Here is a 13043-nt window from a genome sequence, read left to right on the forward strand (position 1 = left end):
TTTTGTTGCTTTCTGATAAATTGCCAGAGTGGCTTAGTTTATCTTTTCATGTTCTAACCACAATTTCACAAAAATTAACGCCAAGCCTTACGCTTGTATCTGCTGTTCTCGATACCCCAGATCATCTGCATGGCTTTTCTGATTCTTCTCCAGCTCCAGCATCAGGCTATCTAGCTGCATCTGGAGCTGTGAAGTTCTCCTCTTCTCCTCGTGAATGTCAGCGGCATGTGCCTCCTTCATGACCTCCAGAGCAGTCTCTCTCTCCCGAGCCCTCCGTTCCAACTCTGCATGCCTGTAGTGAGCAGCAACATAACACCACAACACACAACTCATCACTTGACAACAGCCAAGTACATGTTATTTATAGTGCAACTAGTACCATTGTAAAGCTTGTGACCTTCTACGTGCTAATGTGTTTGTTGTTTATATATTTACAGTGCCATAAAACTAGTATTTTATGTGTATCAAATCAAAATGAAATATGGGACAAAGAAAACAAAATGAAACAAGGGACAAAGACAATATGAATGAACAGAAATAATATCATTTTATTTATTACCACAAAAAAGTAAGTGCCCCCTTAATTCCTTAACCATCTACTCAGATTTCATTCAGAATTGTGTTCAATTAGACTAGACACTTTCAGACCTGATTATCATCAGACAAATTAACTCTAATCATCACTTAAAGCACTTAAGGCTCAAATGGTTTCTCAAACATTCAATGCTACCATGTACAAGTATGTTCCTAAATAAGTGGTCAGTATGTGTATCTATAACAGTTTAATGCATACATATAATATAGAATGCATTTCACATTGATCAGTTTTACTATTATGCCTTTAAAATGGCTGACTATTTACAAATACACTGCGCTATGGTGTAGTTGTTGTAAAGTTTAATAATTATTTTGGACAATGACATCTATTGTCTTTTTAGGATTCAGCAAAGTGAAAAAAATTATGAATGTAGATTATTACTGAATTTTATTTTATTGTATTGTTTTTAAACAAATGTATGCACTGTATTGCAGTTGTAGTGTAGTGTTTAAGGTACCGGATTAGTAATCAACAGGTCGCTGGTTCAAGCCCCACCACTGCCAGGTCGTCACTGTTGGTGCTTAAACCTCAATTGTTAGACAGTATACTGTCACAGTACTGTAAGTCACTTTGAAAAAAGGAATCTGCTAAATGTCGATATGTAAATAGTTGCATGAATTAATATTTTTTTGCTTTTTGGGGTGCCCAGCAGAGGGTGGCTACTCGCTACTACTTCATATAAAGATGGTAGAGGTTTCTCAAAACAGGAACCATGATGCTGTATGGCATTTACTGAGATTCTGTGTTTGATCCTAGCTTCTGATCATTGTAAAGAGTGTGTAGGTGACAACCAGCAACAGACTGGTGCCATGGGTGTGTTTCTACCTTACATTATCCAGACTACCTAAGTCTATCCAGGTGGCACCAGAACCACTGTGACCCTCACCAGGATGAAGCAGTTTGTAAAGATGAATTGATATGAGAATAAAGGAGGTGTTGCAAAATAATGGGACATGTAATGTAAACTATTGTAAATAAAGCAGTGCCCTTATAAAGCATTATGAATGTATAATACATTATAATGATTTAGAATGATTAAAGTAACAAAATCATTTAAAGTGCACTTTAACAGGCGATTTTACTAATTACTCAACTTTTAACCTGTGTATTAGAAAGTGTCCAAATGATGACTATTATTACTTCTTGTTGTTGGCTTCTTCTTCTTTTTTATGCTTTGCTTTCATTTCTTTCAGTTTTGCCTCCAATTCTTTCAACCTATAAAAAAAGGAAACTACATTTCAGTGAGGCTTTAAAAAAAAAAAAAAAAAAAAAAAAAAAAAAAAAAAAAAAAAAAAAAGTAGTCTAGCATGCACATATGGTGGTTGGTTTAAGTACCGAGAGTCTTTGACTGCGATTGTGTTCTTGAGCTCCCAGTCCTGGTTTTGGATCTCTTTCTGAGCTTGCTGACAGAGTTGCTCAGACAGCTGCAATGCTTTGGCAGCCTCTCTGCGAGCTTTAGCATGGATGTCCAGCTCTTTGTTTAGAAGCTGCACCTGTTCATTAACATATCACTTATTACCATTACCTATAACTACTGTTTGTTTATTATAACAAGTGAATAATCCTTCTGATTCTTAATGAATTTCTTCATGACAGACTTCAATATTAATAGTTCTTCCTTAAAACTTAAATGAAATTAAATGTAAATACAAATCAACAGTAACAGTAACATGATGGGCTTTAAATGTTTCATTGTTGGGAAATGCTATTGTATGAGTAAATTTTTTTTTTATATATATGTTTTATTCTTAATCATGTTGTTCTCAGTGGTATTAATGTAATTATACACTATACTGTCATACACCTGTGATTACCCAGCACTTTAACCTTATATATTGGAATTGACATGATTTTTTTCTTTAAATGCATTTACTGCAGTACCAGTCCTTGTTTGTCTCATAATGCTTTCCGCCAGATCTGAGACCATGATTTGTTTCTATTCATTCATTTACACAGTACTTTTTCAAACTGGGTAATAAAATGTGATTTATTAGGAAGACACAGACTTAATAGTGCTGTGCTTTACACTGCTGTAGCTGAAAGGTTTTGTGCTTACGTTTTGCTTTAGAGACTTTAGAGTTTTGAATTAAGTATTGTGTGACGCAGCTTTAATTACCAGTATTTTAGTGTACAAGCAGGGTAGCTCTATCTGGACAGAAAACTCAACTTTTGGAAAAAGTGGCATTCCATGATGAGGCAAAAGAGACACTGAACTAGCTTTCTTTTTTTCTGTAATTGCTTTTTTATTTCATATGTATATTCCAAGTATTATAAAGTGTCCCTATTATTATTATCATTATTATTATTATTATTATTATTATTATTAGTAGTAGCAGTAGTAGTAATATTAATGCTAATTAATTCAAACTGTAGCATTATTATAATATTATTGTCTTTATAGTGTCGAAAGTCAGACCAGTCAAGAGGAATGTACCAAATTTCTGACTGGTTGCCACATGTTTAAAAAAAATCTTTCATATTTTCGTCTAAGAAATATGTCAAATTTTGAGAAACATTATTTCTATCACTTCTGCATACCAATTATCAACATAAGGAAAACCTAATATATAAGAGACCTCTTTCTTTCTATGTTAACTGTTTGATTCATCCTAGCTACAAAAATGCATTCAGGGGACAACTGTACACCATGACCAAGTACAGCATCATTGGGGACCCAGTGCTTCCCTGACCAGAATAAAGATGTGTAAAACATAAAAAAGAATAAATGAATGAACGATAAGAATTAAAAAGCAAAACATTTTGGTGTTTAACCTATTATTGGAAGAATTTATCAGCCTTGACATCAGATTACTAATGAAAGGGAGTTACTAACCTGTTGGTTTCACTGTCTCTTACCTTGAGTTCATCAGACAGCACAACGTTATGCATCTCATCCATTTTCAAGTTAAACTCGTGTTCCCGTTTCCGCATCTCACTGTCAAAGTCTGCCATCATTTCCTGTGATGACAAAGTGTCTTGTTTACATTTATAGCAAATTCACTTAAAGTTACAAGCTGAAAGCATATCTGCTATTAACATTCCTTACAAATGGTAAAACAAAAATAAATCACCTGCCAATGGCTAGGCTGTTTTGTTCACCCCCACCTTGGATTTTAGCCAACCTGTAACAATATATAATCCTGAAACCTGTACAGATATTTTTAGACTATCCTATTGTGAAGGTTATCACTCAGTCGTAATCACCATGAATAAAGAGGCCATGTTACCAAATTAAATGGCAATACAGAATGTTAATTTCACCAAATTAATAATCTAAACTGTATAAAAAAGGCTGTGCTTATTTTTTATTATAAAGTCACAGAATAAAAACAGATTCAGAAATTCAAAACCCATAAAAAACATGGAATACACTGATGAGCCAAAACACAGGGACCACCTATCATATATGCTGTCAAAGCAGCTCTGACCCACCAGAAATTGACTCCACAAGACATATGAAGGAGACCCGTGAGATCTGGTTCCAGAACATTACCACCAGGTCCTTCAACTGTTGAACATTGCAGGATGGATAAACTAAATAAATAAATGACTGATAATACATAACACGTAAGCGTAAAAATATTCATCTGCTGCCAAATTGACTACACTGTAGTACTCATCCTACATGTTGTGCACTTTACTGTTTTGTAAATATTTCAGATGCTGCTAAATTACATATCTGTATATTGTGTGTATATAATCTTATAGTTTGGATAATTTTGTGATTTTGTGTTTAATGTTTATTGTATACGTTGCTTGTACAATGTATCGTACCATTACTAGAGAGATACCATCAGCCGGAAACAAATTCCTTGTGTGTATCCACATACCTGGCCAATAAATCTGATTCTGATTCTGATTCTGGATGATTCTACAAACCATCCTGATGCCAGCTCTAGTGGGACAGTGATGCACATGTGCCCAGCCATTCACATAATCTTAGAGAAAACTGTTTTTGTCTGACCACTGATCCAATGTCCACTTCTAATAACTAAAGCCCATTGTATGTGTTTTCAATTATGGACAGGGGTAAGCATAAGTCTCCTGACTGGCCTGTGAATACATTGCCACATACACAGAAGGAGCCAATGCACTGTGTGTTGTGACACATCCCAATAATACCGTAATCAAAACTATCTGCAATTTGTAGCCCCTCTGTTGGTCTGTACAAGACACCTTAGCCTTTATGTTGTCTGGCATCAATAAATCTTGGTCGCCCAACAACCTGTTAGAGGTTTATAGCTTGTCTCTCCTTGAAACACTTTTGATGGGTACTCACCACTGATAATGATGCCATAATGGTTTTTATGCTGCTCCTATCTGCTGCATTCGACATGTGTACTACAAGTAACTATTATCAGCTTAACATTTTATGTATTCCTGATTGTAACATGCACCATTTTTACAAAATTCGGGGGGTGGTCATAATATATTGGCTAATCAGTGTGCATGTCCCTTACAAATGTAAGTAAACCTCTGATTTTTACTGTAATATCGTTTTTCAGTTCAGCTGACTCTGAACCTGGCTGAACTATAGGGACAACAAACAGCACTGTTATTTAAAAAAGCAGTTGCTGAGTACACCTTAGCTTTTCCAGCTCAACAGTCAAATGTCAAAGGCAAACTACACTGAAACCAATAACACAAGACCTATTCTTGGTATGAACAAAACAGCCTATCACGTTTAGCTAAACAAATCCCCCTAATGAAGAATCCCTCACCAGCATCTCAGCTTACAGAGAGACGTGGTCGTTTTTAGTACATATATTACAGTAACCTAGTTAGTTTGGCTTGACAAGCAAATATCTGACTAAACAATATTAAATATTAAATTAGGCAGGACATTGTTGCTCAAATTTGATTAAAAACCTTTAGTAACAGGTTAAAAAAAACCGACTTCCAAAGCTTTCACTTAATTGTTTTGTATATATAAAGAAATGTAGAATTTGATGCCTGCAACACATTCAAAAATTCTGTCCCATCCTTGCTTGACACAATACTTTAGATGCTCATCAGTCTGTGGTCACTGTTGTCTGATTCTTCTCTTCACGATACACTTTCAGTAGGACACAGACCTTGACTCCAGACAGGCCAGTCAAGTACACATTCACTGTATCTATGAGGGTGACCTGTATGGGAGGTCCAAAATAAGGCAATAACTATGGACTTCCCAGGAAAGATGGTCCTTTCCTTCTTTGGAATTTTTTATCAAATCACAGTACAAGATTCCACTGTCTTTCAGGCCATCTGGGCTGAGCACAGGTCCACTCAACTCAGCATCATTTCTGCATTATAGTTTCTTTGCATTATAGAGTTTAAGGATACATAATACAGGATACAAACACCTGAATTCAATGATTATGATGGGTGTTCGCAAAATTTAAGCCATGTAACGCATGTAGAGAAGTAGCTCATTAAGCTGCAATTCATAGTTCTAGAGCACAAAGTGGTTTAAGAAAAGCAGATAAGCCCTATTAACCCCTTCCCCCATGTACTATGTGTAGGCAAAGTGTTAGTTACCTGTTTTTGCAGTGCCAGCTCCCCATCTGACTCCTGGATCCGTCGCTGGAGATCCCATCTTAATGTCTCATTCTCTTCCCTAAGTGTCTGAATATCATTCTCCTTCACACTGCATGACAAAAGTGTTCATAAACTAAGTATGCACAATTAAAACAGAGCATTGTTCTAAAATCTATCAAATTAATAGATTTTATGGTTGTAATATTACCAAGGAAATTAATCATTGGGCAGTGATAGCAAAACAGTTAAGGTACAGGACCAATATTCAGAAGGTCACTGATCAAGCCCCACCACTCCACTGCCAGGTTGCTATTGTTAAGTAAGGCCCTTTTTCCTCAATTGCTTTGTGAGAGAAAAAATGTTAATCCAGTGCTATTTAGTAAAAATATGTGCTTTAGTGCGCAATTGGCAGTAGTTATATTCCTACTTATCAAGAATACAGGTGCAGATCACTGGTAAGTGGCGTACGTAAAAGGTGTGTTGCTTCCAATTTTATGACTTCCAGACAAAGTTCTAGCTGTCTTTAAACAGTTCTTATTTCCTACTTAGGAAACATCTGGCACCATGTATATAAGAGAGATCGTTTCCATTCCCTTCCTTTCATTGAGCTGTCTGAGTTTCCATGAGAGGCATTGTCAGAGTGATCTTTCTCTGCATACAAGAATAAAACTCTTTTCTACTTATAATCCAGTCCTCGAGGTAATCATTTAAAGGTTTTTCCACCACAGCTTTTATTGTATTCGGTCACAATTGTCCCAAACATCTTTTCAAATAAAAGCATCTTTTAAATGGCAAAAAATTTAAACTTACTCTATAATTAGACATATTTTGTAATCACTAAAAATATCTGAGATTGGTTATTAAACTCATATCAAAGCCTAACTATACATGTGATTTGAGCATAATAATTATGCATTTAAAACAAATCTATCTCAATCAACCATTCTTGAGATCTGAGAGACATTTTAGCTATGTTATATTAGTAGGGTGAATATATCTGTATTTCCAAGCGACATTTAACAAACCATACTGAGGGGCTTTACTGATGTTTTTAATTGAATATACTGTATATGATATTTGATGATATGCCTTATAAACCTTGAGTACATAGCTGCAACACTATCCAAAAAATGTTGTACCAATATATATTTGCCACCTTTTAACAAAACCTAACTTAAACTGATGAGATTTCAAAACAGATTTTTTTTTTTTTTTAGATATTTCTGATGTGGGCACTGGGGTGGTGATAAGTTAAAAACACTAGCCCACTACAACTGGGATCCAGAGTTCGAATCCCCAGGCGTGCTACTGGCGGGTTGGATGTCTACAGACATTATTGTCTACGTCTGGGAAGGGGATGGCCAAGGCCTTTTAATGGATTGGCAGCCTGGCAGTAATGTGTTCATTAGAGACGTCTTCAATAGCTGCATTTCCCCGCTCAGGTTTTCAGTGGATCTAAACTGTATCCCACAAAAACTGGGCACAAGAAAGGAAAATCCATCTTTGGGCATCACATAAACACTCATTCATAACTAGGTATAATTAAGGGTAGGCAATTCACCTACTGGCATTTTTATGGGATGTGGGAGGAAATTTGTATACCTGAAGGGAACCCAGACATTCAAAAACATGTCAAACTCTGTGCAGACTCAGATATGACCAGGTTATATATTCATCAAAACATTTGTTACCTCTGTACTTTCTCCAACTGAAGCCGGTGCTCCACTCCCCTCTTATGATACTGAACCTGCAGATCCTCTTTCTGTCGGTTTGCCTCTGCCAGGACGTCCTGTAATTTTGCTAGCTTTATCTTCAGTTCACTAAGTTCAGCTTGCCGAGCACTATCTTCAGTCTGGATACGTGCAGCCATTGCATCGTAGCGTTCTAGCTCACGGTCCCGCTCCTCCAGCACCTGCAGGTTATACTGAAAGTCATTCCGTAAGCGTAGGAAGCGTTCTTTCTGGTTGGAAAGCTCGCTTGTGGCCTCAGCCAGGGCAGACTCCAGTTGCTGAATACGTAGGGTCTGAAGCTCCTTCCATTCCCTTTCTTTACAGGCCAGCTGGGCCTCAAGATCTCCAGTGTCCTGCATGGCTGGTAGTTAAAGGCTGATTGTCAGGACATGGTACAACAAAGACTCTGCAAGGAATAGACAGTCAATAGTATATACTTTTTTTTCTTTTATATAAGTTTTTTCAGAGGTAAAACAAATTTACTTTTTTCCCACCAAGCCACCGATGCCCCAAGCGACATTACAGACCTACATTTTAAACCATTACAAACCCGATTTCAGCAGTGCTAGGGTCCAGTAACTGAGCTTGTCTGGCTTAGAGATCGTGGATAACCCATTTTTATACTAATAGGAGTGGTCTTTTCCAGAACGCCAATGCCCCGTTCAGAGTCATTAGTGGTGGTCTAGTGTGGTCTATAGTTTCAAGTTGGAAATTTTTTGGACCAGTAAACTAGACAGTGCTCTCCACCTCTATCACCGCATCGGTCCTTCACTACAATCAATGATTATGTGTAGATCTGTACGTTCTCCCAATGTATTCTGGGCCCTATGCACAAGCAGTGCCCATGGGCCCCCTCACCCCAGTCCATACTCCTTTTAGACTCCTCAAGGGCCCTCCCCCGACTTGGGGCCCTGGTAACTCAGTCCCACGTTTCACCCCACTACGATGCCCCTGCTGGTGCCTGCATCATAATTATCACTCCCCCACTTGACCACCACCTTTATCAGAGCTATGAGTAGGCTGACCACGTTTACAATTTATTCACACAGACACTTGTTAAAGCAGGAAACATATATATATATATATATATATATATATATATATATATATATATATATATATATATATAAAATTTACTCAGCATATAGTATTTAGTAAATAAGCTGTTTGTGCAATAAATCAATAAGATACTCGGTTAACATGTTATACAGTAAAAGTTTTTGTTTACACGCGTGATTAGCAGTCCGCCTGCCAAAAAACACTTCCTAGAACAACGTGTTCGTGCCAAAATAATGCAGTATCACATAAGCCATAAAACATTTCTATCTATCTATCCATCTATCTATCTATTAATCATATACATATGATACATACATTCTTCAATAAGTGTCTGAACTTTTTTTTAACTCTATTTATTAAGAATTTTAAAAACAAATTACATCACATTTCTACGTAGTCACCATTTTTTGGTTGAGCGAGTATATACAGTATACTGTATATACTGTATATATATATATATATATATATATAAATAAATATATATAATTTACTCAGCATATAGTATTTAGTAAATAAGCTGTTTGTGCAATAAATCAATAAGATACTCGGTTAACATGTTATACAGTAAATGTTTTTGTTTACACGCGTGATTAGCAGTTTGCCGTTAGCTAACAGTTTGACACACTGCCGTCTCGACACTTATGAAACTAATGTCACACAGTTCTGTCATTTACAATGTTTACAACATTTACACGGTGTAACAAAAGAAAACACAATAAAACTGAAACCCGCTGTAAGAAAATGATATTTACCCTTTTATTTATTGCATGTAAACACAGAGAGAGTTTGGTTCCTATGGGGACAGACATGGATGAGTAACACAGTAAAATCTCCGGGTTGCAACGCTTTCTTCCATGTTGCCAGGTCCGCTGTTTTTGAAAATAGCGGTTTTATAAATCATAACTACAAATGTTTTTTTGAAATATGCAATAATTTTAATTCTAATTATGACTAAATTTAAATCACACACATTCCCTTTTAAGTCTGTTAAGTAAAATAAATGTAAAATAAACGACAACATGGAACCTACCTTTCACTAATTTGTTAACTAATAGTCTTATACTGGTCAAGGTCGTGGCGAGTTCGACAGTGGTCAGAAAGAAGTTACACACTCTGGAAAACAATATAGTAGATTGGAAAGAGTTACTAAATATTTCCAATGCTCCAAAACTCCAGCAAACCACATTAAGTGCCATTAATAACATTTTAGCAGCAGCGTACGGTGGCTAGTAAACTTAGGCCCTCTAACACCACCATCTCTCCAAGACTGTATCATAAAAGCTTAAAATGCCTTTTTTTTACCAATATAAATACTTTTAGCTTATTTTATGTAACCTTAAAAACGAAAAATGAAATACATTCTGGCCAATTTAGAGTATTTATATTTTGTAATATTACAAAGCTCTTAACTTACTTAACCACTTATCCAATTATGGTCGCTGGGGGAGGGGTGGGTGTGCTGGAGCCTATCCCAGCTTTTCAATGGGCGCAAGGCACACAGTAACACCCTGGACGGGTCGCCAGTTCATCGCAGGGCAGACACACATACACACACACACACATTCACCCATTCACCTATAGGGCAATTCAGTGTCTCCAATTAACCTGACTGCATGTTTTTGGACTGTAGGAGGAAACCGGAGCTTCCGGAGAAAACCCACACAGACACGGGGAGAACATGCACAAAAAGGACCTGGACTGCCCGCGCTGGGAATTGAACCCAGGACCTTCTTACAAAGCTATATATGTAAAATATTCAATCAATATTAAAAAAATTTATATAAAAAAATCACACTCATGTTTATACTGGCCATTTTACCCGAGCTTGTGTTTTGTGTTGTACCATTAGGAATATAATTAAACAAAAATTAAGATGAATGTTCAGCCCTAGAAATAGAACAATCACCACACAAGTTCGGTTTTGGGCTGGAGTTCAAAACACTTGACAGTAACACCCAAGCAGCTCTGAAGACAGATATTACTGCAGCTGGTACTGCCGGCGGAACTTGTCATTAAGTTAGCAATAAAAAAGCCCACCTATTTAGACAGACAATATTACTACCCTTTAACATTGGTCTTTGATTAAATTCATATTGCTTATCTCTCTGAAAATCTATGCTGGACCACCTCACAGCATAACATTTTAGCAACAACAGAGGAGCTGTTTAAGGGCTTTTTAAATTTAATCTTACCCTTCATATTCCAACACAAATTGGATAGGCAGGTATGAATGATTAATTTGCTATTGATTTTCAAATCCTTTTTGCATGTTTAAGAGAAAAGTACACCAGTGTTAATTAAATTACAAAGTAAATGCATATTACAACTCATCATCTGGTTCTAATTTTAAATGTAGTGACTGCGTTTGCATTTTGGTAAGGGCAGGGTTTAAATGTGTATGTAAACACCTGACCATGAGCTTGTTAAACAGTCCGTGCCAAGACCATAAGCATCATTACGGAGTTACACATTCTTATAGCTTATAACACTTCTAATAACTATAACTGGCATTTTCTTCCTATGTCTGTGGACAAGGAAGACCAGGTACCAGAAACAAGGACCTAGGAACTTAAAAACTATAAAACATGAGCCGGTCAAAACAAAATATGAGGCATTGAAGGGAAATGCCTGACAAAGAGAACAGAACAAACAAGGTATTAAATGTACCAACTGATCATAGGGTAAATGGGGAACAGCTGTCCATGATAAACCAGAACGAATCAAAGAGAAGAGGCAGTGAGTGGGTGTGGGATGAAAACAAAAACAAGAATCCATGTGCTAAGCCACAGGTGGAGACTGAGACTCATTCATCTTAAGTAACAGTGCAGTAATAGAATCATCTTGATTTGCAGTAGGTCCAGAACCACCTGAGAACGCTGGGTGCAATCTACCTACTGCATGTTTATGGTTCCAAAAGCAAAATCCAGATGGACACTAAAAGAACATGAAAAAAGGTTTACACCCAGGTCTAGCACCTCACACTACATGCAGCATCATGGTGTCAGTACAGGAAAATAAAAATCAATATCAGAGAGATTGTCATAATTACAGATATGTCACAGATAAAATGTTGGATCCACTCCTGTATAGCTAATGCCTGAAAGAAAACAGAATAATCTCGGTTCATGATTCACATCTATTTTTATTTGTGCTTAGTCATACTATTTTAAGTGGCCTGTGGAGGTGTGGCACATCCTAGCTGTGGTAGAATGCCACAAGCTTCACAAAGACGAGTGACGGAAGAGGAAACTCAAAACCTGCCTCTCTACCTGCCTGTTATCACGTAAGCATTTTACAAAGAGGTGCTCTGCAGGGACATGTAAGAGCCTTTAAATGAGGTTTAACACTTTCCTGATTGTATCCCTCATGGATTATTTACATAAAGAATTATATTTTTAGCTTTTGTCATAACATAAATAATGTTATTAGCAGCCTATTAAATGTAGTAAAACTTAACACCTAATTAAATAATAATTCATAAGACATTTACTGGATTTACTGGTTTGTTTGTTTTTGTTTTCTTTTACTAAACCCAATTAGTCAAACCAGAGTCCCAGGAGGCTAATCTTCTCTATTGTCCCTGGCCAAATGACAAAGCACTCCCTAAAATAGCATTCCCAACTAAACAATCATATGAACGTATATAAATTATGTAAATCCAATGCTATGACCTTGAGATCACCAGATCTCAACCCAAATAAACATCCATAGTAGATTTTGGAATAACACATCAGACAGGTTTTCACTCTCATAATTAAAACATGATGTTTAACTCTCATAAAGAAAAAAATTATGTTGCATTCCTGTAGAACAGTTTTAAAGGCTTGTAAAATATATTCCGAAGTGCAATAAAGATGTTTTGGAGGCTTACTTACATCATCAAGAGTCATTATTGTTTTTTTCTCAACAGGTGATAATGACATTGCACATGCAAAAATTGCCTATCCATTATACACCGATCAGCCATAACATTAAAACCACCTCCTTGATTTTACACTCACTGTCCATTTTATCAGCTCCACTTACCATATAGAAGCACTTTGTAGTTCTACAATTACTGAATGTAGTCCATCTGTTTCTCTGCATGCTTTGTTAGCCCCCTTTCATGCTGTTCTTCAATGATCAGGACTCTCCCA

At 36.6% G+C, this 13043-nt stretch overlaps 1 protein-coding gene across 2 annotated transcripts in view; it reads right to left on the reverse strand.

Annotated features, from left to right (window-relative positions):
- ccdc57 (coiled-coil domain containing 57) overlaps window positions 1-9723 on the reverse strand; it is a 32900-nt gene extending 23177 nt beyond the window's left edge. For both annotated transcript variants that reach the window (XM_063002965.1, XM_063002964.1), the window contains exons 1-7: window positions 9660-9723; window positions 7810-8254; window positions 6119-6227; window positions 3455-3556; window positions 1934-2091; window positions 1739-1813; window positions 92-292 (exon numbers count right to left, since the gene is read on the reverse strand). In XM_063002965.1, coding sequence (XP_062859035.1) covers window positions 92-292; window positions 1739-1813; window positions 1934-2091; window positions 3455-3556; window positions 6119-6227; window positions 7810-8207 — 1043 coding nt within the window. In that variant the 5' untranslated portion in view covers window positions 8208-8254; window positions 9660-9723. The remainder of the gene's footprint in view (window positions 1-91; window positions 293-1738; window positions 1814-1933; window positions 2092-3454; window positions 3557-6118; window positions 6228-7809; window positions 8255-9659) is intronic.
- Between the last annotated feature and the right edge of the window lie 3320 nt (window positions 9724-13043).

The sequence above is a fragment of the Trichomycterus rosablanca genome, chromosome 10 (assembly GCF_030014385.1).
Source record: "Trichomycterus rosablanca isolate fTriRos1 chromosome 10, fTriRos1.hap1, whole genome shotgun sequence".
NCBI classification, from domain to species: Eukaryota; Metazoa; Chordata; class Actinopteri; order Siluriformes; family Trichomycteridae; genus Trichomycterus; species Trichomycterus rosablanca.